Source organism: Eutrema salsugineum, unplaced genomic scaffold, assembly GCF_000478725.1.
Source record: "Eutrema salsugineum unplaced genomic scaffold, Eutsalg1_0 scaffold_1, whole genome shotgun sequence".
Taxonomy (NCBI): Eukaryota; Viridiplantae; Streptophyta; class Magnoliopsida; order Brassicales; family Brassicaceae; genus Eutrema; species Eutrema salsugineum.
Genome location: NW_006256909.1, coordinates 6,361,064 through 6,383,501, shown reverse-complemented (window position 1 = coordinate 6,383,501; position 22,438 = coordinate 6,361,064). Strand labels below are relative to the sequence as shown.

At 37.6% G+C, this 22,438-nt stretch overlaps 6 protein-coding genes across 10 annotated transcripts; 4 read left to right on the top strand and 2 right to left on the bottom strand.

Annotated features, from left to right (window-relative positions):
- Positions 1–4,690: 4,690 nt before the first annotated feature.
- Positions 4,691–5,662, top strand: LOC18030327 (CASP-like protein 1F1). The gene is made up of 3 exons (XM_006413288.2): positions 4,691–5,033; positions 5,189–5,303; positions 5,447–5,662. The coding sequence occupies exons 1-3, from the start codon at positions 4,855–4,857 to the stop codon at positions 5,660–5,662; spliced, it is 510 nt and encodes a 169-aa protein (XP_006413351.1). The 5' UTR covers positions 4,691–4,854.
- An 815-nt stretch (positions 5,663–6,477) lies between these two features.
- Positions 6,478–7,770, top strand: LOC18030326 (acyl carrier protein 4, chloroplastic). Its single transcript, XM_006413287.2, has 4 exons — positions 6,478–6,704; positions 6,949–7,035; positions 7,126–7,248; positions 7,364–7,770. The coding sequence occupies exons 1-4, from the start codon at positions 6,636–6,638 to the stop codon at positions 7,505–7,507; spliced, it is 423 nt and encodes a 140-aa protein (XP_006413350.1). The 5' UTR covers positions 6,478–6,635; the 3' UTR covers positions 7,508–7,770.
- Positions 7,771–8,120: 350 nt separating this feature from the next.
- Positions 8,121–12,006, top strand: LOC18030166 (coiled-coil domain-containing protein SCD2). 2 transcript variants are annotated; one of them, XM_024149565.1, is made up of 16 exons: positions 8,121–8,997; positions 9,107–9,188; positions 9,275–9,316; positions 9,421–9,483; positions 9,578–9,627; positions 9,705–9,732; positions 9,874–9,948; positions 10,076–10,186; positions 10,254–10,314; positions 10,603–10,716; positions 10,788–10,906; positions 10,976–11,045; positions 11,125–11,166; positions 11,311–11,351; positions 11,434–11,560; positions 11,636–12,006. In XM_024149565.1, the coding sequence occupies exons 1-16, from the start codon at positions 8,294–8,296 to the stop codon at positions 11,761–11,763; spliced, it is 1,857 nt and encodes a 618-aa protein (XP_024005333.1). In that variant the 5' UTR covers positions 8,121–8,293; the 3' UTR covers positions 11,764–12,006. The 2 variants fall into 2 exon arrangements, with proteins under 2 accessions (XP_024005333.1, XP_006413349.1); XM_006413286.2 differs by having other exon boundaries at positions 8,123–8,997; positions 9,101–9,188.
- A 102-nt stretch (positions 12,007–12,108) lies between these two features.
- On the top strand, positions 12,109–13,580 carry LOC18030325 (magnesium protoporphyrin IX methyltransferase, chloroplastic). The gene is made up of 2 exons (XM_006413282.2): positions 12,109–12,718; positions 12,917–13,580. The coding sequence occupies exons 1-2, from the start codon at positions 12,164–12,166 to the stop codon at positions 13,298–13,300; spliced, it is 939 nt and encodes a 312-aa protein (XP_006413345.1). The 5' UTR covers positions 12,109–12,163; the 3' UTR covers positions 13,301–13,580.
- On the bottom strand, positions 13,541–15,622 carry LOC18030165 (chromophore lyase CRL, chloroplastic). 2 transcript variants are annotated; one of them, XM_006413284.2, is made up of 9 exons: positions 15,281–15,622; positions 15,111–15,160; positions 14,841–14,901; positions 14,705–14,740; positions 14,571–14,621; positions 14,370–14,462; positions 14,179–14,283; positions 13,974–14,066; positions 13,541–13,875 (listed from the first exon to the last, which is right to left on the bottom strand). In XM_006413284.2, exons 1-9 carry the CDS (start codon positions 15,458–15,460, stop codon positions 13,729–13,731), a joined length of 816 nt encoding a protein of 271 aa, XP_006413347.1. In that variant the 5' UTR covers positions 15,461–15,622; the 3' UTR covers positions 13,541–13,728. The 2 variants fall into 2 exon arrangements, with proteins under 2 accessions (XP_006413347.1, XP_024005334.1); XM_024149566.1 differs by having other exon boundaries at positions 15,111–15,184; positions 15,281–15,616.
- Positions 15,623–16,605: 983 nt separating this feature from the next.
- LOC18030164 (putative respiratory burst oxidase homolog protein G) lies at positions 16,606–21,394 on the bottom strand. 3 transcript variants are annotated; one of them, XM_024149519.1, is made up of 11 exons: positions 21,032–21,394; positions 20,798–20,954; positions 20,632–20,680; positions 20,261–20,374; positions 19,747–20,178; positions 19,251–19,643; positions 18,949–19,160; positions 18,766–18,870; positions 18,615–18,665; positions 17,141–17,664; positions 16,606–16,859 (listed from the first exon to the last, which is right to left on the bottom strand). In XM_024149519.1, exons 1-11 carry the CDS (start codon positions 21,336–21,338, stop codon positions 16,750–16,752), a joined length of 2,454 nt encoding a protein of 817 aa, XP_024005287.1. In that variant the 5' UTR covers positions 21,339–21,394; the 3' UTR covers positions 16,606–16,749. The 3 variants fall into 3 exon arrangements, with proteins under 3 accessions (XP_024005287.1, XP_006413344.1, XP_024005288.1); XM_006413281.2 differs by having other exon boundaries at positions 18,615–18,670; positions 18,768–18,870; XM_024149520.1 differs by having other exon boundaries at positions 19,747–20,163.
- Positions 21,395–22,438: the final 1,044 nt, after the last annotated feature.

The following is a 22,438-nucleotide window of genomic DNA, read 5'->3' as shown; positions in this document are numbered from 1 at the left end:
CAAGCATGAAGGATCCAAAGAGTTCAGGCGCTGCCACAGCATTGAACTCATATACATACATGTTTTTATTTAAATCATTGCTCATAAGAACATATATGTATATGAGCTCAATTTTGCCAAGAAATCCTAGTTACATGGACTTAGTAAATTGGTATTGGATCACAAAATTGGTTTTGTGTTGGGTCTTTATGGATACTCTAATAATAATTGCGTCGTACACGAAAACTATTAAGGTGCGTTGGAATTCGAACCAAACCAAGTTAGGTAGAATTTATCACATGATTTTGATACGCTCTTACAATTTCTGATAAGTCCCCTTGGTATCAACTTTGTTTTTAGAAAGTTGAGTTTGTTTCTATTACAAAAAGGAATTGAGTCTGTTTCTTCTCCGAATACTTACAATGCAAAAGAATAATAAAAATATAAAATGATCAAGGGGAAAGGAAAACCGATTAGATAAAATCCACTTTCAACGTGATAACGTGTAGCTGAACGTAATATATTTCTTTTAAGAGTCAAATGGTTGTGTTACACTTACACTACAAGAAAGAGGGGCTTTTCCGTCGAATTATTTACGACGATTCGTAGTCGATATTACGTACGACGATTAAAAATTTCGTCGTAAATTCGACGTAAAAAATAACCCTCGTAAAATCGTCGTAATGTTACGACGATATTACGACAAGATTACGACGAATTTTATTTCGTCGTAATCTTGTCGTAATATTTACATCGATAATACGACGAATTGTCCTCTATCTTGTAATTGACGTAAAATCAATGTAAATGTGATGTAAATTTTATTTCGACGTAAATTTGATGTAAAAATGCAATGGTAATATGTTGGTAACCAAACAAAAAATTCTATATATACCCCTTCTTCTCTCATTATTCCATCAACCCAAAAAAACATATAAAGACACAAATTTTTTGAGTCTTTGAATGTTTAAGTAAAATTTTTAGTAGTTGAAATTTCTATCAAATTTCAGAAACAAAAAGTCAAATATTTGTTTTTGAAATGTCTATATACGATCTACGAAAGTGGATGTATACGCCCAAAAATGGTGATGGGTCGTTGACTGAAGACTTCAAAAACGGATTGGAAATATTCATGTACCAAGCCGGCCTTCTGGAAACTGTAATTGAAAGCGGCAAAATGTATTGTCCTTGTGTGAAATGCAAAAATAGGAAACATATTCTTATTGACACTGTCTGGCAGCATTTATTGAATAGAGGGTTCATGCCCCAATACTTTATTTGGTATCAGCATGGAGAGGGATATGGTCAAAGTAGTGGTCAGATGGCTGCACGGAGTACTAGTAATCATCAAGAACATGTGGATTTTGTAGCGTCCAATGATTATCAAAGTAGTCAAGTTCAGGGTGAAGATCATGATAGGATGCATGAAATGATTACTGATGCATTTCATGAAACACATGCTGATACTGTTGAGGAGCCCAATGCAGATGCGAAACGCTTTTATGATATGTTAAACGCAGCAAAGCAGCCTCTGTACGAGGGATGTAGGGAAGGTTTATCAAAATTATCATTGGCAGCTCGGATGATGACAATAAAAACAGATCACAATCTATCTGAAGTTTGCATGAACGATTGGGCAGATCTTATTAAAGAGTATTTGCCAGATGATAATTTGGCTGCTGAAACGTATTATGAAATTCAGAAGCTGGTTTTTAGTCTTGGATTGCCTTCTGAGATGATTGATGTTGACTTGAACATATGTTGACTTTTACGACGAATTTACGACGATTATTAAGAAATCGTCGTAACTTCGTCGTAACATGCAAACCCTAAACCCTATAGGGTTTAGCTTTCCCAACTTACAAAATGGTTTTTGGGTTCATTTTCCTAAGTAAACTGATGTATTATATAAGGGTCTGTAGTGTAAGGTTCAAGAACTTGTAGAAATGTGGTTTTTATTACGACGAATTTACGACGAATGGGAGTAATCGTCGTAAATTCGTCGTAATATACCATCGAGATTACGACGAAATGTAACCCCTAAATCTTAAAATCAATCTTTTATGGGGTTCTGGGGGGATTTTGATGAAGAGAATGAAATGGCTTACCATCTCATAAGGTAAAACAACTTTCTAAACAAAAAAAAAAAAAAATTCTAAAATTGACATATATGTGTTTATCAAGTAATCTTAAGGTGTTATATACATTTACACAAGATGTATGGATTTATCTTACATCTTACTAAAATCTTCATTAAGTTATGTAAACATGTTAGAAAGTTATACACACCACATTTATCATGAATAGACATGCTTGTATGTCCTTATGGATGTTTCAATTTTTGAATTTCATCAGTTTTGTATAGTTTGTCGTTAATTCGTCGTAATATTACGACGAATTTACGACGATATGTGTATACACAGCCGTTTTAATTTTAATGATTTATACGATTCGTCGTAAATTCGTCGTAATGTTACGACGAATTTACGACGAATAACACGGATCGTCGTAAATTCGTCGCAAAGTCCAGATACACCCACGTGTGTTTGTCTTATTCGCTTTGTGTACGGTGGGAACTTTGCGACGAATTTACGACGGATTCGTCGTAAATTCGACGTAATATTTACGTCGAATTTACGACGAATATAAATTCTATATATAGGACCTCACCCCTTCCTCATTTCGTCGCTCATCTCTCCTTCCTCTCTTGCTGTCTCTGCTTCCTCCTTCCCACCTCCTCCTTTCGACGCAAAAAAAAAGGTAAATAATTTTTTTTAATTATTTCAAATTATAATAATTTTAAATAGTTTAGAAATTCAAACGGTTTAGGTCGGGAATTAGTTTAGGCTCGGAATTTGTTAGATTTAGGATCAGAATTTGTTAGATTAAGGATCGGAATTTGTTAGATTTAGGATCGACATTGTAGAGATTGTCGCTGACGGAAAACGTCGGTCCAGCAGCGACGGGCGGCCAAGACGGAGAGCTTCCTCGTGACGTCGATCTCAACCTCGACGATTACGACTTTGTATAGATTAGGTTTTTTTTTAAAAAACAATTTGTAGTAATTTTTTTTATTTATAAATTATTTTTGAATTTAAATTTCAAATTTTTTCTATTTTTAATTTTTTTATTATTTTAAAAATTCATTAATTAAATTAAAATCAAATTAAATAATTAATTTATTAAAATCGAATTAAATCGAATTTATCGACGTAAATTCGTCGTAAATTTACGTCGATCTAACGTCGAAAAATTTAACGACGAATTTACGACGACTATCTTTACGTCGGATTTACGTCGAAAATTTACGACGATTTAACATCGATAATTAAAAATTTATTTTTCCCTTAATTGAAATTCTTCGTCTCCTAATCGTTGTTAAATCGATGTAATTTTACATCGATTTTACGTCGTTCTTATGATGAAGTTATTTCGTTGTACATCCGTTGGAAATTTTACGTCGCATTTACGACGAATTGTTTCCGACGATTTTACGACGATTTTCCGGAGTTGGTAATTTTACGACGATTTTACGACGATTTGGGTTTTACGACGATCGTTTTACGACGAATTGTAATTCGTCGTTAATTCGACGTAAATGTTCTTTTACGTCGAATTTACGTCGATATCTGCCGACATAAAAGCCAATCTTTCTTGTAGTGTTAGATATCACCGCCCACAATTAGGTTCTTGTGTCATCTCTATCCTATAATTCGACGATCATTTTTAAGAGAATCACTGGTTTGTTACTGGAGAAGTGGAGATTAAGTGAATATCGAATAGCACAATTTTAATTAAGTTCGTCTATCTTATATAGTTTAACAGAATTGGATCACCAGTTGAAGCTGAGTTCAAGCTATGATTATGGCAGTGTAAATGCTTGGATCTAACATGTCATGTTTGAAAGCGGTTGCTAGGTGCTTGTGGATTTCGTTGTATTCAATCAATTTCGAACAATTAGATCAGAAAAATCGCTCTTGAGGAAATCAAATCGAAGGAAGAATTGTCTACTGAATTTCGAAGGAATCGAATCGTGTTGCAGATTAATTGACCAAAGAACATATTCAAGAAGATTCAAGCTTTGGAACACAATGTATTTCAATAAAAAAATATATACTACAATGTATTTCTTACCATTAATAAAATACGTATATGGTAAAAAAGTGTAATATTTACTACCACTTTGGATATAACAGGGTCAGATCCTTTAACTTTTCGACTGGAAATAATGCATAAATAAAAAAAATACTATTAAATAAAATTTTATAAAAATAAATGTATGTAGATTGATCAAAATAAGACATCCAAATTTTCTGGAGTATTTTCTTAAATTACGATATTTAAAGTGTAGTATTTTATTAGAGTATAACCTAACATTAAAACCGAAAACTGAAAATTGTGAGCTGTGTTACCATAATAATGTTAACAGAAATTACGTTACCTATCCAAAAGCTTTTTTTTATTTGTCGACAAAATTATCCAAAAACTTTTAATAGAAAAAACACACTAAAGATACAATAAAAATAAATAAATCACGTGTGTATACAAAGATTTGTTACCAAATTCAAAGTATTCAAACGGAAAGTACCCATCTGTTTAGGCAGAAGATTCGATCATCACACGTCCTCCAATATCTTGTTTTGCGATCTCACCCACAAATAACAAATTATTTTCCTATAAAAACCTCTTCCTCTTTCTATCTCTTCTTTTCCAGCCCATTTATCTTCTCTTTCTCTCTATTTTTTTGGTTGAGTTTTGGGATCATACACCACAACAAACAACAACAACAACCATATATATAACTTTGTCTTATTAGTCCCTTTTTATTTGTAACAATTAATTAGTAAAGCAAAGCTTGAATCTGAATAATTAATAATGGGAGACTTTGAAGGGAGAAGAACGCCGTTAATGAATCTTGGGGTTCAAGTGTCGGTGAGAGTGTTAGTCATTGGCACTGCATTGGCCTCGATGTTGCTCATGATCACTAACCGTGAAGTCGCCTCTGTTTATGGCATTTCTTTTGAGGCTAGATATAGCGACTCCTCTTCCTTTAGGTATTGTCTCTTCTATTTTTTTTTTTTTTTTATTAAGGTGCAAATACTGATCTAATTAATTAGTGAAATTAATTATGATGGAATAATGAAGCATCAAATATCGATGAAATCTCACCATTCACGTTAAAATTGTGTATCCTTAAATGTTTTGGTAGGTATTTGGTGTACGCACAGATAGCTATTTGTGCCGCGATATTTTTATCGCTTGCATGGGCTTGTTTAGCTGTGCGTAGAGGAGGACTTGTTTTTGCACTCTTCTTCTTTGATTTGGTAATTATTCTCCATATTTACAATCTCAATATTTGATATCTATATTATACATGAAAGGCTTTTTCAATTTGATGTAGCTTCTTGAGAGATTATATATCTATAAATGAACATTTTGAGATGGGTTTGATATATTTTACATGCAGCTTGCGACGATGACGGAAATATCGGCTTTCTCTGCGGCCATGTCGGAGGGTTACATCGGAAAGTACGGTAACACACACGCCGGTTGGCTTCCGATCTGCCGTTACGTACATGGTTACTGCAGTCGTGTCACTCTCTCACTCGCTATGTCCTTCGCCTCTTTTCTCCTCTTGTTCATCCTTACTGTCTTAACTGCCTCCGCTGCTCGTCACGTCTGATTTTTATTGTTTTTACATTACCATACAGTATTATACTTATACAATTGCTTATATTTTCAGATTTTACGATCTATACTTAGATGATATAAAACGATACACTGATTTCATATTATAGAAGAAAATTGTATGGTTCAATGTATTTATTCTTGAGACTCCTGTTCTTGGTTATTTTTAGTCTCGTGTTCATTACTTTTGTTTTTATTCTAGAATATAACAAACTTTGAACCAAGAAAAGAAGAAGTAACAAACTACTTGAAAAGACAAACTAAAAAAAGAAGGGATAATGATATATCATCTTGGTAGGATGAGCATTTCGCGGGAAGGTGGACCGTATACGTGAATTTCTACACTAATCTACCAATAAAAAGAATGTGATAAGAATATTGCATGTGTTTTTAAACGTAGGAAATATATATATCAAAAGTACGAAGATCAAGATCGAGAAAGCCAAACATATTCCTTCAAAATTTATTTCAATGTAATTAAAAAATTTAAAAGAATAAAGCACACTGAAGTGAAATATGTCCGTATTATGACAATGTTGCATTTCTCTTCCAAAAAACTGTGTCTCACGATATTCAAATACTTTTTTTCATAAAATTAGAATAAGACTAGGGAAACTTTAGCCACGGCTATAATTTAAACAGTGTGCGGCCGAGTATATGGAGAGATGTTGGACTAAACACAAAAAGAATCCACGATGGGCCCGTTGAAGTAACTTGCGTTTTGATTTGGGCCTGTCCTAATTTCAAAACTGTGGGACCCATAGCAACATGTGCCGAAGATAGGCCTGAATCCCCAGGAACAAACCTCGGCCACAAAACGGAAGAATCGTGCTTGCATCTCACAAAAACGACACCGTATCTCTCCAACAAAAAGATTCATCTTCATAAGAGATTACACCTTATCCAATTTGTGGTTGCATTAGGAGAAGCCATTTTTTCTTTGTGACTCGGAACTTTCATCTCTTTCAATGGCTTCCCTATCTACCACTTCCCTAAGCTTCAAAGCTCCGTCCATACAATCAACCAGAATTTCTCAGGTGAATTTGCAAATTCTTCCCTTACAACTTAATAGCATATATACTTTGTTCGTCATTTTCCGGAATCCCAATTGTCTTTGGCTTTTGTATTTCTTTGCGCAACCATTTGGAAATCTCAAATAGTTCAAACATGTCAGTTAATTATATAGTTCATTAAGCACATCTTTGAGAATTCGATTTAAAGTTTTTTATTGTTCATCATGTAAAGTTATTAATTAGCCTCGAATTAAATGAAAATTATCAGGTGTTGAGGAAAGCCTCGAGTTTTCAATCTATCTCCTTTGGTCGTTTCCATTCGTCAAAGAGCCTTCGTCTTCAAATCAGTTGTGCAGTAAGTAAAAAAGATTAAACTTTGAAGCTAAAACTAGTTAAATTTATATGAGAAATGCAGTAAGTTGATAGTAACATGTGAGAATAACAGGCAAAACCAGAGACAGTGCAGAAAGTGAGTGACATTGTAAAGGAACAATTGGCTTTGTCCGCCGACACTGCGCTCACTGCCGAGTCCAAGTTCTCTGCTCTTGGCGCCGATTCTCTCGACACCGTATGTTATTACTCTCTCTCCTTTTGTTATAATACTGTAGTTTTCAATGCAAAAATGAGATTTTGTTGTTTCTTAAGCGTCGTTACAATGTTTTTGGGGTGGATGTGGGATGCAGGTGGAGATAGTGATGGCTTTGGAGGAAAAGTTCAACATAAGTGTGGAGGAATCTGATGCTCAGAACATTACGACGATTCAAGAGGCGGCTGATTTGATCGAGGATCTTGTTCAAAAGAAACCGGCAACTTCCGAAGCTTCCTAAACTCTCCCGGTTTAACACCAACCGGTACATCAAACCGGACGGCTGTCTCTTTTCTCTTTTTTCTTTCTGACCTTTCTTGGTTTCAGAGCATTTTATTTTGGTATATTAGACTGTTTGTTATTATTATTTTTTTCCATCTTCTGGAAGCTAAGATTGAATGTTGACAATGAGACTACATTGTGGTACGTTGAGATTGATTCTTTGCGGTGATTGGTCGTCTTTTATGACGAATATATAAAAACATAAAATGTGTTTTGTGTCACTACCACCTGAATTGTGCTTTTCTATTCCCACTTATTACATCGCTTTGTTTAGTCGTCGCTAACTTCTCCTCAAAGATTGAAATTTCCGGTAACGACTTAGCAGTATAGTGTAGAGCCCTAGAGGTTTAATGCCGCTTTGCACAGTGTTTTCGTTCTGGTAACTTCTAAAATGTATGAAAAATATAAAAAAATTGGATTACAAATTATGTGAATATTATACAAAATAGTTTTGTTGAGAGGGAAAAAGAAAAACAATAAACAAATGGGTCCCACGTTCTCTCAACATCCCCTCCCGCCACGATTCGGTCTGCGTTTACAGATTCTCCGATATTCATCTTTTCTTCCCTCAAAAATCAAACGAAAAGTCTTCTCCACCTTGTTGACTCCGTCTGCTAAATTTTACAATTTCACCTCTCTCACCCCAAAATCTCTCTCTTTATCTTCATGTTTGTATAGAGTAGATTTGGTTTTGTAATTGCTGTATATATAATTATATATACACGCGTCTGTATAAGCAGCAAATATGGCGCCGAGGCGGTGGGAGACGGCGGATAGTGGCGGAATAGGAAACTCGGCTACTTCTTCACCGGCTATGTCTCCGTCGCATCGGATGAAGAACGGAGGAGGAATCTCCGGCAGAAGCACGCTCCGGAAGCAAAACGCCGCCGAGCTGCTCGCTAAAGTCATGGAGAAGCGTGACTACGACTATGATTACGAAGATGAAGACGGAGACGAAGATCTGTACCAGGTACATCTTCCGCCTCTCTCCACCATTCGAAGACGAGATGATAAGCGTTTCGGTAAGGGTTCGGTCAACGGGAAGGAGGCTCCGGCGCCGGCGAAACCGGTCGTAGCTCCGCCTAAATTTGACGATGAATCCTCCGACGGTGATGAAATTACGCCCGATTTGTCACGGAATCCGGTGAGGGTTCCTCAAAGGAATGTTAGGGGTTCGAAAGAAGCTCCGGCGGCGAAACCCGTCTTGCTTCCGCCTAAATTTGACGATGAACTCGACGGAGACGAAACTACAGCCGATTTGCCACGGAATCCAGTGGAGATTCATCAAAAGAGTGGTAGGAGTACACTCAGGGTAAGAGTTCCGGCAGATTCTCGTCGGAGTCCGATTGAGGATTGTGAGCATAATGGAGAAGGGAAACTCAATGGAAGCAATGTTCAATTTGATGCGCCTGCAAAACAATCGGATGCTCAATTAAAGTATAAGAAAAGGTAAAATTGGAGTTTATTTATTATACATACACAAGTGACAAAGTCTCAGCTTCTTTTGGTTTATGTTGTATTTGACGAAATTTGCTGTGAACGAACGATTTAGTTTCAGGTTTCGCCCATCGGAAATTGCAGCACCGATTACCTCTAATCACCTGGAAGATGATCGAGAAGCTTCGGCCCTGCGTGATGAAGTACGTCTTTCCCAAAATACTTGAAAACGTTTTGGTTAAAATAGTTACTGATCTCGCATTTGAAAACCAACACTTTGTCATTGCAGTTAGATATGCTTCAAGAAGAAAACGATAATATACTGGAAAAAGTCAGTGTGACCTCTTTCTCTATCTCTAATACAGTTCATTTTTTGTACTTGCTACCTTTTTTTTTTGTATTCTTGATGTTTATATTCTTGAGTTATATATGCAGCTTCGGCTCGCTGAAGAAAGACGCGAAGCAGCAGAAGCAAGGGCTAGAGAGCTCGAGAAACAGGTGTTTATGATACTCAGTGGTTGATTTCTATAGGCGTGTACGTTTTAGATATAGTCTTGATGGTTATTCTCAAGCTTCATGTGGCTTGCAACAGGTTGCTTCTCTAGGTGAAGGAGCAAATTTTGACGTCAAGCTCTTGAAGAGGTTTGGTTTTCTTTGTCTTTATTATAGCCTTCATTCACAAGATTTGTTTTTCACCACGTTCGTGCTGATCCCTTCAGGAAAGAAGCAGCATTGCGTCAAAGAGAGGTCCGTAATGCATTCATATTTTAGTGGATGTTTCTTCATTTGTGCAAAATGCATGTCCCTTTTTTTTCTTCTTGTAGCTTGTGTTGTTGTTTGCTTTGACATTGAAATTTATTGAAAAGGGAGGATTTTGATCTATTGCAGGCGGTATTGAGGGCTGCTGAACAAAAAAGAGATGGAAGCCACAGGGAAACTGATGCCTTTCGTTCAGAATTTCAGGTACAGTGTTCTGGTAAACCACTGGTAGTCTACTCAAATCGGTTGTAAATTTTTAAGTGGCTCTATTATATAAACCTTTAAACTTGACAAGGAAACGATAATCTTTTCTTTATTGTGTTATGATCAGAGCTTGAAAGATGAAGCAGAGAAGGCCGTGGAACAGCTCCAGGAGGCTGAAGCTGAAACAAAGTCTCTTCGGACAATGATACATAGAACGATTTTGACTCAAGAGGAAATGGTTTGTTCAGACACTAAACTAGAATTTTATGCATTGACCGTTTAACTATATGATTGACATCTTGTAGGAGGAAGTTGTTCTAAAGAGATGCTGGCTTGCTCGCTACTGGGAACTAGCTGTTCAACATGGTAAGAAAATTTCTCTCTCCTGAAATACAATCGTTCCATTCTCTGTTGGGTAGTGACCTGCAATGATTTATAAGATGAATAAGTAATAACCTGTTCTTCCCATTTTGGTGCCAAGAGTTCAGAGGGATCCTGATATGATTTAAAACAAGTCTAGAGCCTATTTTTTCCCATTTGCTCAATGTACTTGTTCACTAAATTGTATACGGACATGGACTAGCTGATCAACAATATTACTTGCAACTCTCATTTGAAAATCTTTACTTTTGCAACTCATTGGGTCACTCTTAGGAATATGTGAAGACATAGCCACATCAAGACATGAACATTGGTCAGCTTTAGCTCCTCTTCCCCTTGAAGTTGTCCTTTCTGCTGCCCAAAAGCCTGAAGACTCCTGGCAGACAGGTTTGGTTATCGAATTTCCCGCCAATTTTCTCACAAAAAAAAAAAAAACCTGATAACATCATATCTGGCAGGTGGTAGCGATCGCACTTGGAGCAAAGTAGTCAGTAAATTCAGTGATGCAAATGGAGACGGAAACATAGAGAGTATGCTTGCTGTTGAAACGGGTTTGCGGGAGATAGCATCCTTGAAGGTAAAACATGCTCATATTCTAATCTATTCAAATAAATATCTCATACAAATGATTTCCTGTGCCTCATAGGTCGAGGATGCTTTAATGCTTACACTTGCCCGGTATAGACAAAAAAATCTAGTCCGACAATCTGACACTGGTAAATTCTATCTAAAGATGATTGGCACATATGTATGTGAATGTCATACAACAGATACTCATGTGGTTTTAATATCCAGATCCCAGGGCGCAAGGGGAACCTAAGTTTGCCGAAGCATTTGGTGAGTCCCCTTCTTTAAGCTGTTTTCCTGACTATCTACACAGAGTAGTCATATAAGTAAATAAGCCACATAACAAAACTTGTTCTTGGTGGTGAAACAAAAAAGTGCTTAGTGATGAAAATTTCCTCTGAATGTTTAATGCAGAGTTGAGTGAAGATGAACGACAGGATATTCTCTTTAAAGAGGTAGATATTAATTAACTCTCTGAAGCCTTTTACTTGGCAGGATTATATTCACTGACCCAAAACACACATATAAATGTTATAGGCATGGCTGCTGTATTTCTGGAAAAGAGCTAAAATACACGGCGTGGAAAGTGATATCGCGGAAGACCGTCTTAAGTTCTGGATCAGCCGTATCGGAGAACAGCCATCATCACATGATGCAGTTGATGGTAAGGCCTCTTAGCTAGTGCATATACTGTTATTAATTTCATTGACCAAACTAAAAATTAATGGTTCTTTATCAGTGGAAAGAGGAATGAGGGAGCTAAGGAAACTTGGGATAGAACAACAATTGTGGGAAACATCTCGCACAGAACTCATGGACTCCACTTTTATTCCTTCTCTTTCCGTTTCTGACTACTGTGACGAGTGACGACTGATAACAATAGAAACTCTTCCATCATTAACACGTCTCTCATCACTGTTCCAAAGTGTATATGCGTTGCTTTCAGACTTGTTAGTCGTTGATCCTATTGTTTGGGATATTGTGGGCTTCATGTTGTTGTTACTTGTATAACACTCTTCATCATCTTACCTTACCCAAAATCTATTTAAATTAAAAATGTTCATTTGGTCTGATTCGGTTAAGGAAAAACCAAAAAAAAATATGGCCAATGATAAGCAAACGAGTCTGTGAGTCACCCGCATTAATGGTGGGCCCAATGGAAATCGAAAGGTAGATCGTCTTCCTATCCTATCCAGAGGATAACGATAACACTCTCTTTACTGCAAGGGCGCCAAACAGAGTAGCCACACTTCTTCTTGCTTCGAGAATGCCGATTGCTCCTTCCTTGTTGTCATCATCTTCCTCAGTCTCTCAGTTTCTCCCCAGATTCCCTAACGCTAATAGGTTCAATGTAGCTTCACGGAGCAGAGCCGCTACCGTCGTCGCGGCCTCCGTCACCGACCTAGCCAGCATAGACAGTACAACTATCGCCGTAGTCGGAGGCGGATCCGTAGCAGCTCTCGCGGCGATGGTTTCGTTGACGGATCCGGAGAGGAGGAGGAAGTTGCAGGCGGAGGAAGTTGGAGGAGGAGATAAGGAGGTCGTGAGGGAGTATTTCAACAGCACGGGTTTCGAGCGGTGGAGGAAGATCTACGGCGAGACTGACGAAGTGAATCGCGTGCAGAAGGATATTCGAATCGGACACGCCAAAACCGTGGAGAACGCGATGCTTATGCTGACGGAGGAAGGATCCTTGGCCGGCGTCACGGTCTGCGACGCCGGATGCGGAACCGGATCTCTCTCCATTCCACTTGCTAAGGAAGGTGCGATCGTCTCTGCTAGCGATATCTCTGCAGCTATGGTTGCCGAAGCTCAGATGAAGGTAAGCTTTCGTCTCTGTGATTGCTGGGTTTGGCTGCTAAGTTCCTCTGCTTGATGCTGGATTCTTCTCTTGGCAAGCTAGACAGACATTTTCATATCAAGATGATCTGAAATAGAATTCCTGAGTAACTACATTCTCGAATCTGAAACCTTGTGCTTGTTATAACCCAATTTGTGACAAATTTTTGTATATGCACAGGCAAAGCAGCAACTACCATCAGAGAATTTACCAAGATTTGAAGTGAATGATTTAGAGAGTCTAAGTGGGAAGTACAATACAGTCGTATGCCTGGACGTGCTGATACATTACCCTCAGAACAAAGCAGACGGAATGATCGCACACCTTGCTTCATTAGCAGAGAAGAGAGTGATTCTGAGTTTTGCTCCAAAGACATTCTACTATGATATCTTGAAGAGAATCGGAGAGCTTTTCCCAGGGCCTTCAAAGGCTACAAGGGCTTATCTACATGCGGAGGCAGATGTTGAAAGAGCATTGCGTAAGGTTGGCTGGAAAATCAGCAAGAGAGGACTCATTACCACCCAGTTCTACTTTTCTAGGCTCATCGAAGCTGTTCCGATGTAGGTCAGTTTTTTGAAAGACGACTGTTATTTGATCTGTTGATTAATCTTTGGGAATGAAATAGGAACTATGCCGCCAGTGTAAAACTCACTGAAGAGACTTTCCCAACTCTTCCTGCTCTCTGAGCCCTGAGGGTGGTGTCTACAAAGAAGCACCTTCTTCAGGCCCCGGTTCATAGTTCTTCACTGTTTAATATGTAATCAATGTAATATGTAACTTTACCGTATGCTAAAAACTCTTGCACAAGATTTGCTACAATCATATTGAAGGTCTTAAAACCATAGTTGGGTTGTCTCATTAAAGAAAGGGAAGAAAAAACATATACACCCTAACGAAGATAACGAGATAAAAGAGTTACTAACTGTATAAGAAGATACACAAGTGAGTTTTGCTTACAAAGAAAGAAAAACAAAAGGGGAAAAAACCTCTACCTACTCCTGCAAGATGAAGGATCCTTTTATCGGTTTATCAAGTGTGGATTGAGGAAATATATTCAAAGGAGAGAACACATCGCTGTTGACGCTTGACGTTGACGGCGCCGGTTTGAACTCGTACGGACCTTGCTTTGGTCCCCAAACCTGAAACATGAGCAAGAAACCGAAACCGACAACCCGCATCAAATGAGAGTTCTGCATACCAATTAGCCATGAGCGTGCATGAGGAAATCGGATTGAACCTGGTTTCCATCTTCGTCAAATCCGCGATCCCAGAGGTGTATCTCATTGTTTTTCAGGACGGTAAGATCAGACGTACAATAGCTTGCACCATTCTTTTCATTTCAAGATGCAAAGGAAGAAGAAACAAATGTTGGTAAATATAAACTGAGTGTAAAATGAATCATTAAGTGTAAATTTTTGTATGTCTCAGAAGAAGAAACATACCCACGAATTTGGGAAACCACCAGGTGGAGCTGATCCTTCATACAAGCAACGCTTTCCACGGTCACAACAGCTAAGTTGCATCGTTGTCAAATGCTCGCCTATGTCCTGTAAATCGATACAATCAAGCTTTGTGACACCAAAATGCAGCCGCTCTAACATGACTTGTCGTCACAGCTATATCGGCTACTTACACCAATCACTTCTTCTGGAAGTGGGCGTTGGTCCTTTGGCCGGTCACAGAAATTCTTGTACTCCTCAGCATCTCTAATAGCATATGAGCTAACCTGGAGAATTTCATATAGATGAAACTGTTTAGAACTAATTTCCTGAAAAATGCATACAAAGACGACAGCTTTGGTGATCAGGAGGACATGTATGAATAATCTCCTTACCTCGACATCACATTTCAACTCCTTTGGGCAAGGCTTAACCATATACAATCTCTGCAACCCAAACTTATATAATCAAAATCGGTTCTCAAGGGTTCAGACGTGAAGAAACCATTTATAAAATGAGGAAAGCATACTTGCCGAAAGGGTTTCTGAGGAGTTCTCCAAAATGCCTGAGGACAAAGATCGATATGGCTTAACATTACATATACATACAGGATTATACATCTTCGTAATGCAAAAGAGGAAGAAGAAGAAGATGAAACTACTGACCTGTTCGAGATACAAAACCTGCGAACCATCCACCATCTCAGCTGCTGGGCAGCTCATCATCCTGCACAAGGTATTTCAAAAGCTTATAACCACATTTTAGAACTTAGAAGGCTCTGCTACTCGGAGCCATTTTAACACCAACCCACAAAGATACCAATATCAAGCTTAAAACCAAGATACAATTGAGTAAAGAAAGGAAAAAAAAACCTAGCTTTAGTGACACTGGAGAGTTAACACTCCAATTCATGAATGAGTAAGAATAATACAAACCTTATGTTGAAGTAATTATCAGGATCCCTTGATGCCTGCTCCTTCGAAAACTTAAAAACCAGTAAAACACAACCCTGAATCAGCACAAATTTTGCGTTTCTTTCTGGGGAAAATATGAAATTCAACAAGCTACTGAAGAAGTAGAGAGATTGTCGAATTTGAAAGCGGACCTTCTCGCCGCTGAGAGAGCGAGAGACGACGTGAGAGTGGTCCCAGCGAGTGGTGGATTTCGTGAGACGCTTGAGGATAACGGCGCCGCCGATCAAAAACAGCGTCTTCACCACCAAACCAGGAGCCCGGCTCCACCCGGAAGAACTCGGCTCTGGATCCGAACCCGACCCGGTACCCATAAACCCTTTCGGCTCAGTCCAAACCTTCTTCTATCCTTAGCATCTGATGTTTCCTCGAGATCAGAATGGTTAAGCTTAACCAATCAGAGATTCGCGACGCAGGAGACAATCGCCGTTTCTCGGCTTCGAACTCTCAAGAGTTTGATGAGAACTAGTGGTGATGCTATTTTCCACGTCAGTGTTTTGCTTTTCTATTTTTTTTTTCCGAAGGGGAAATTTTATTTTTTATTTTATTTTCCTCGCAAAAAGTTGATAATTTTGGTAACTAGACTAATGATTTGAAAAATAATTATTGAAATAAAAAAAGTTAGTTTTAGGATTAAGTTATGAGTCATGAAATCGATTGTATAATCTTATTTAAATTAGAAAAATAAAGAGTTTTGAGGGCTTTGAGCTCATATTGATTTAACTTGCATTGTCTTGTTGTAATCTTTTTTGAGTTGTTCAAAAAAAAAAAAAAAGTCTTGTTGTAATCTTGTTTTTCTTCTTACCTGATGCAAATGCTTGAGAATTGACGAATCATGTCTTCTTCGTGGATGATCTAGCTTTTCCTTAAGCAAGGAATCATAGAGGAAGATGAGATCTCCAATAACTATGTACCATCTCTTTGTAGGCTTCTTTGTTTCCTCCTCAATACTTGTTATCTCAGACAATAATGTCTCCACATACAGAAGCAGCAACTCAAACATCTCCATCTATTTTCAAAAAGTCACTTTAAAGTTACAACTAGCTAGCAGCTTTTTATTAACGTGAAATTGAGCGGTTTATTAGTACACAGCTTTACAATGATATATATCCCTGATCATCTATGTCAAGCTCTTCCATGATCAGTGCTGCATATTCACAGCAAGACTCATTTTGTCATTTTATATATCCCGCAAGGCCGCAACTAAGTGCAAAGAACTACAAAAAACAATTGTCAGTTGTTAAACTTTCATACTATCACATTACACTGCTGCATATTCATTTGCCATTTTTATAAACGAACAAAATAATAGAAGAGATGACTATAAACTTGATTTTGAATATTGATTTTTTTTTTTATAAATTAAGCGCCTAAACAAACACACTCAAAATTATCATAAACACACACGTTAACGTTTAATTTAAAGAAAAAAAAAAGAAGATTAAACCAACCAGCCCCAGTGCCCCACCAAATTGTCAAAACACAACATTGCACTCAACTCCATAATTATTTCAGTATCTTGTTGCCCATCATACATATATAGTTGATCCATCATACATATATAGTTGATCAGCAATTTGAGTATAAGCTTCGTGGTCCTTATTTAAAAGTTCTCTTTGTGGAAAGTGAATCTGGTGTTCGTCTTGTGTGTGAATTCCAAAGCTAGACGCCTTAACTCCTTTGTCAATACCGGTGATCCACAATAGAACACCCCTGCACGTTTATATAGGCAATTTCATTTTATATAATATTCTCTTTTTTTATATAGTTGTTAATTAGATCAAATATAATGATATAAAGCTATACGAAGCTAAGCTAATCTTTGCATGATCTAGACCTTTGTTTCTACTAGTTGCACCATTGCTTTTGAACGTGTAAAACTATATGAAGCTAAGCTATCTTTGCATGATCTGACTGCAATTTTACGATATGAATATAAGCTTATAGTAGCTTACTGTTTGATTTTATGTGTGTGTGAGAGAAGTATAACTTACCAACATTAGTGCCAGGGTGATCCAAGGCAACCTGTTTGTAGACGTCTTCCCAATTAGGTTTTGCGAAGTGAGACTTGACCCTTGTCTCAGAGACAATGTCCCGACCACTCTTGGCATAGCTTATAGACTGGAGCATATGTATGAGCGCGGAACGAGCATCATCTTCTTCGTAGACGCTAGTGCAATAGTTGTGTAGTTCTATGACTTTGCTTCTGTCCCGTTCTGCGATCTCGTTCATGATGTTCTTGAACCAATCATACGAGCCCTGCTCCCTCGTTACCCAGTAGAAGTAAGCCCTTCGCGTCTTGAAACGTTCTTTCTTACCTTGTGACTCCTTTTGCGATCCCTTCTCCATTTGGTTGAGTTGGCCCTGTTCCTTGGCATCCGTATTGTTGATAATGTCCTTGATAATACTGATCATCGGGGTGGCCCCAATCCCAAGGCCAACCAATAGAACCACCTCGTACTTCTTGTAGTCTTGTGCTGGTGCGCCGTACGGACCATCAATCAGAATTTTGGGGAAACTGTGGAAGAAGGGCCAGGTCATTGCCATTTCAAATCACCAACATTAGCTTTTCTTAGGTAGAATAATAGTCGAACAACAACAAAAAAAAAAAACAGTAATATTATGAACAGAGAAGAACTTCTATCTATATCTTCTTTAGTTCATAAAATCATTGTTTATATGAATTTGAAAATTTTGTAGATATAATAAAAATTTCGAATTTTAATAGGACAAAGGATTAGTTTTCAATGCATAACCAAGATCTATGTCCAATCAACATGACTAATGGGCAGGCTATCTTTTCAAGTGGTCAATTAAATAGCTAGACACTTTGAAATATGGTTGCGGGGGATAGATAATTCTGTCACAACGACTGAATCAACAGTAGTGGTTGTAAATAACGTCAACATGCATTCACATATATTAATTTTAAGAAAAGCCAGAGTAGCTGATCGTCGTTATCCTAGACTTCGTGGACAACAAATAGACAAACAAATGTAACCAGTGGAACATGATTATTTGGCCAAATGATGTTTCCTAGTCATTTAAATAACACTATATGTTATGTTGATTAATTATTTGGTAGTTATATGTTTCGCTACGTATTAATATAAAGAACTCGAGAGATATGTTGTGGGTTTTTTTTTAAAAAATTAATCAGCTGATTTCCATTTTTTTCCTACCACCAAGTAAACAGTAGTACTTTTGAAACAATCAAATATTGACTCATTTATATTTTTTTTGAATCGAATGTTAAATTATTCAAATAAAAAAACGTTTTTACAACGAGTGTTGCTATTATTAAAGATTTGAAAAGTTTTGAGCTCTAATTAAAACCTTGAATGAAAAAAATGTTGTTATCTTGTGAATCATATTTCTGCGGTAATTGTCTGCGGTAGGTGCATTTATATATTTCTCTACGTATGTTGTGAATCATATTTTTATCAGATAGTTATAGAAGATACTTACACGGGATTATTTGCACCATGCAACATGTCTCCGTCCGGAGGTGGTTTAGATGTCACCTGAGACATAACGCAACATGCTTCGAAAATAATCTTTTGCTGACTTCAAGACTTAAAGAAGATAGAATTTGAGAGATGCAAAAGTAATTAATAATACCTCAGCGAAAACTCGTTTGATAGCTTTTGTCCAGTCTCCCAGTGATTTTATATGAACGCTCAGATAGTCGTCTTGTGGTGCAGAAGTTATAGAAAATGGATGCCTACAAAGATATAAAATCACATGAATCGACATTGAAATGGGTTTAGATTTCTTGATTCGTAAGAATGTTCTTCCGTACCACTCAAATTGTGAGACTGCTGGGCAGTTTACAAACATGTATTGACCACTCATGTATTTGAAGTTTTTAGGCCTTGACATGTGCAAATTCAATACGTTTCCAGGATAAGCGGGAGCCTTAAGAACTTTCACCGTCCTGATGCTTGATCTGAATGCTCGTATCAATCTCTCGCATGCATAGAGAGTTATTGGTACTGCCAAGTACATCCACGTCTAAGAACAAAATCCTCGAGTTAGTTATATTTTTTTGGACGCCTGAAAATTACGATTGAAAATGTTGAAGCTCGAAGTATATATACTCACAGTTTTCTTGTACCATTCCTTGCTGAGAAACAAGTAGTATCCATGAATGATAAGGAGAATGTAGACTATAACAAACAAATGGTGAGTGTACCAGAAGGCATTGAAGCTGGCTAGTTTCTTTAGTGGCCCTGGAAGCTTTTTTTCTAGTTTGCCTCTTCTGAACCAAGGCATAGCTAGTGTAAAAGCAATTGCCATCAGAAAAACCATTACGAGCCCTGTTATTCCTTCTGTTGACTTCACAAAATGCATGTAACTCTTCGGTTGCTCCTCTCCAAAGAATTTTCCTAGAGGCATGTATGCCTCTGGAGTTGCTGCGATCAGTCTTGGAAAATCGCACGCCAAGTGGGCCACCGCGTGTATGCTTACTCCTATCGTAATTCCCACCGCTATGACCTGTAGTTTTAGACGCCAAGTTACAATAAATTGACCAACAAGACAATTCCTCAACCACTACCATAGGAGGTTAAAAATGACCAAAAAAAAGGTGTGGTTTTACCTTATGAAAGTTAATGTTGTCATCAAAAGGGACAAGAACACCCAAACTGGTCTTATTTCTAAGCCATGTGATGGTGTTCCGGCATACAGGTAACAGAATCAAGGCCATGTTCAGCTTCAGCGTCTCTGCTGCACCTTTGGCCAAACACACACAACGCCCCATCACTTCATACACTGCTCTATCCTTGTATTGAGTGTACTTGTATATGAAGAGGATGGCCATAATCATGAGCCACAAGGCTATCACCCAAATTCTTTGCCAGCTATCCAGTACGAAGAATCTCACTCCACGGTACCATCTCCTCAACGGGTTAGGGTCAAGCGTAGGCTTAAGCTTCTCAGTTAACATTTGGCTCAACTGCTTTCTTTCTTCAGTATTTGTGAGTCCAGGTTCTACTTCTGCTTGCATAAGCAAATCCTTTAGACTTTCCACCTGTTTTAAATTCACCATATATAGAGTTACAATAGCAAGAAAGTCTAATAGTATTGAATCATCATCAAGAAAGCTTAATTACCATGATGTATCCTATCTTATGTGGGTCAAGCACTTCCATTATCATTGCTGCATATTCATCTGCCTTTTTCTGGATGGTTGGCAAATTGTTTGCAGACGAACTAAGATTGATGATCTGCGAAACGTAAGAAGACAGAGCAGAGCTTAGCAAATCTCCCACCCACTAAACATTTATCATATTTTTAAATAAGTGTTTGAAGATGTTTATTGTTAAGGTTTGTGTTTGGATTTCAACTTAATTGTGTATTTTTTTATATGTGAATTTACAACTTTTAGCATATTTTCGTTTGTTTTTAAAATTTACACAAAAATGAAATGAAGATGTTTTCTTTTTTTATTTATTAATGTGATCATTAGTCTAGACAAAGTTACCTCTCTAACTTCGTCTTCGGTTAGTCTACCATTGCCGTCTTTATCCATCCTGCAATTTAGAAACCCTTTGGCTCAACTTTTCTAACATTCATTAAAAGAAAAAATTGTAGAGATCTAGAAAGTGAAACGAAACACCAAAATGGGCAATGATTAAAAAAAAAATTACATGTCAAAAAACGTCATAAGCCTGGAATCAAATTTTTGATCACTTATTTGTTCCCAAAAGTCCTTTAACTGGTCTTTATCAATCACGTCCCCGGTCATACCCCTTCTTCTAGATAATGCATCAAACAACACCAAAGCAAAGTCCTTTGAGTTCATCCCTGCAATATGTCAATATTCCTATATAATTAAATCCAAAAATATTTTTTTGTTCCAAATATTTAATATATATATTTACCTATGCATTCACCGAATTTAGACCGAAGCAGCAATCCCTCAGTAGTTTTCGTGATCTTAGCAAACCGCTTCTCCACGGCGGTCCAGCCAGCGCCACGGTCGGCCTTGCTGATGAACTTGAGGCCTTTCAAAGCCTGACCGGCCGTTGACTTCGACCGGTCCAATCTAGCTGGTTTAGAGACCGATGTCATGCGCTTGAGCTGGTTCGAAACAGAGGCGAGTCGCTTCACCAGACCGCTCCGTTTCTGCTCTGGATTCTCCTTCATGTTCGATCCATCATCGGTCGGGTCCCTAAGGATTTTCTCCATTGCCCGATCGGCGCCGCAATGATCCGTTCACCGCTCTTCTCCGCCTCTGTGTCCGAGTGATTGCCAGTTACTTCGAAGCTCCCTCTCTTCTTAACGGAAACGAGAAACAAAACAGGACCAAGAAAAGTGATGCTTAAACGGAACAATTGATTTCTTGCGTCTCAAGTCAATGCTCAGAAGAGCCTTTTTTTTTTTTTTCCCTTTCCTTTGAAGAGAACTTATTTCCCCAGACAATGAGAGAGAAAGAGAGACGATTTTTTTTAGTGAAGTGGGATATACTGTGAGACGAGTCGACGACCAAATATTTTCGCTTAGTGCGTTATATTGTTGTACAGAAATGGCGACACCCATCACTGTTGTTAATTCAACAACGTGGAAACATACACTAAACAGATTCCAAAAAAGAAAATATATCGAATCAAAAAGAGAGACGTGGGTCGACTTGGACCCACAAATTTTTTTGTTTGCCTTTCATTGTCAACTCTTGACTGATTAATTAAAGACCGAATACCAACTCATCAACAACTATTAATAAAAAAAATAAATACACTTGAAGTTTAAACCTCTGCTCTCACATGTTATAATTGGCTAGCATTGTCTTCTTGTAATCCATTTTTTTCAAATGATTGAGAATTGACGAATCATGTCTTTTTCGTGGATGCTCTTTTCTTCAAGCAAGGAATCATAGAGAAACATGAGATATTTCCAATTACTCTGTAGTCTGTACCATCTCTTTGTAGGCTTCTTTGCTTCCTCCTGAATACTTTTATCTCAGACAATGTCTCCAAATCCAAAAGCAGCAACTCAAGAATCTCCATCTATTTTCAAAATGTCACTTTAAAGTTACAAATAGCAGCTTTATATTAACGTGAAATTGAGCGGTTTATTACTACACAGCTTACAATGATATATATCCCTGATCATCTATGTCAAGCTCTTCCATGATCAGTGCTGCATATTCACTGCAAGAATCATTTTGTCATTTTATATATCCCGCAACTAAGTGCAAAGAAATACAAAAAAACAATTGTAAGTTATTAAACTTTCATACTATATAATTATCATACTATCACATAACAGTGCTGCATATTCATTTGCCA

Coding starts and splice junctions, on each gene's coding strand:
- LOC18030325 (XM_006413282.2), top strand. CDS start 12,164: ATGCCGATTGCTCCTTCCTTGTTGTCATCATCTTCCTCAGTCTCTCAG. Junction 12,719..12,916: donor TTGCCGAAGCTCAGATGAAG/GTAAGCTTTCGT, acceptor GTATATGCACAG/GCAAAGCAGCAACTACCATC.
- LOC18030166 (XM_006413286.2), top strand. CDS start 8,294: ATGGCGCCGAGGCGGTGGGAGACGGCGGATAGTGGCGGAATAGGAAAC. Junction 9,733..9,873: donor CAGCATTGCGTCAAAGAGAG/GTCCGTAATGCA, acceptor GATCTATTGCAG/GCGGTATTGAGGGCTGCTGA. Junction 11,352..11,433: donor AGGATATTCTCTTTAAAGAG/GTAGATATTAAT, acceptor TAAATGTTATAG/GCATGGCTGCTGTATTTCTG.
- LOC18030164 (XM_006413281.2), bottom strand. CDS start 21,338: ATGGAGAAAATCCTTAGGGACCCGACCGATGATGGATCGAACATGAAG. Junction 18,871..18,948: donor GCAGTCTCACAATTTGAGTG/GTACGGAAGAAC, acceptor ATATCTTTGTAG/GCATCCATTTTCTATAACTT. Junction 18,671..18,767: donor TCAAACGAGTTTTCGCTGAG/GTATTATTAATT, acceptor GTTATGTCTCAG/GTGACATCTAAACCACCTCC.
- LOC18030326 (XM_006413287.2), top strand. CDS start 6,636: ATGGCTTCCCTATCTACCACTTCCCTAAGCTTCAAAGCTCCGTCCATA. Junction 7,036..7,125: donor GTCTTCAAATCAGTTGTGCA/GTAAGTAAAAAA, acceptor TGAGAATAACAG/GCAAAACCAGAGACAGTGCA. Junction 7,249..7,363: donor GCGCCGATTCTCTCGACACC/GTATGTTATTAC, acceptor TGTGGGATGCAG/GTGGAGATAGTGATGGCTTT.
- LOC18030327 (XM_006413288.2), top strand. CDS start 4,855: ATGGGAGACTTTGAAGGGAGAAGAACGCCGTTAATGAATCTTGGGGTT. Junction 5,034..5,188: donor AGCGACTCCTCTTCCTTTAG/GTATTGTCTCTT, acceptor ATGTTTTGGTAG/GTATTTGGTGTACGCACAGA. Junction 5,304..5,446: donor CACTCTTCTTCTTTGATTTG/GTAATTATTCTC, acceptor TTTTACATGCAG/CTTGCGACGATGACGGAAAT.
- LOC18030165 (XM_024149566.1), bottom strand. CDS start 15,460: ATGGGTACCGGGTCGGGTTCGGATCCAGAGCCGAGTTCTTCCGGGTGG. Junction 14,622..14,704: donor CTCAGAAACCCTTTCGGCAA/GTATGCTTTCCT, acceptor TTTGGGTTGCAG/AGATTGTATATGGTTAAGCC. Junction 14,463..14,570: donor AGTTGAAATGTGATGTCGAG/GTAAGGAGATTA, acceptor GAAATTCTCCAG/GTTAGCTCATATGCTATTAG.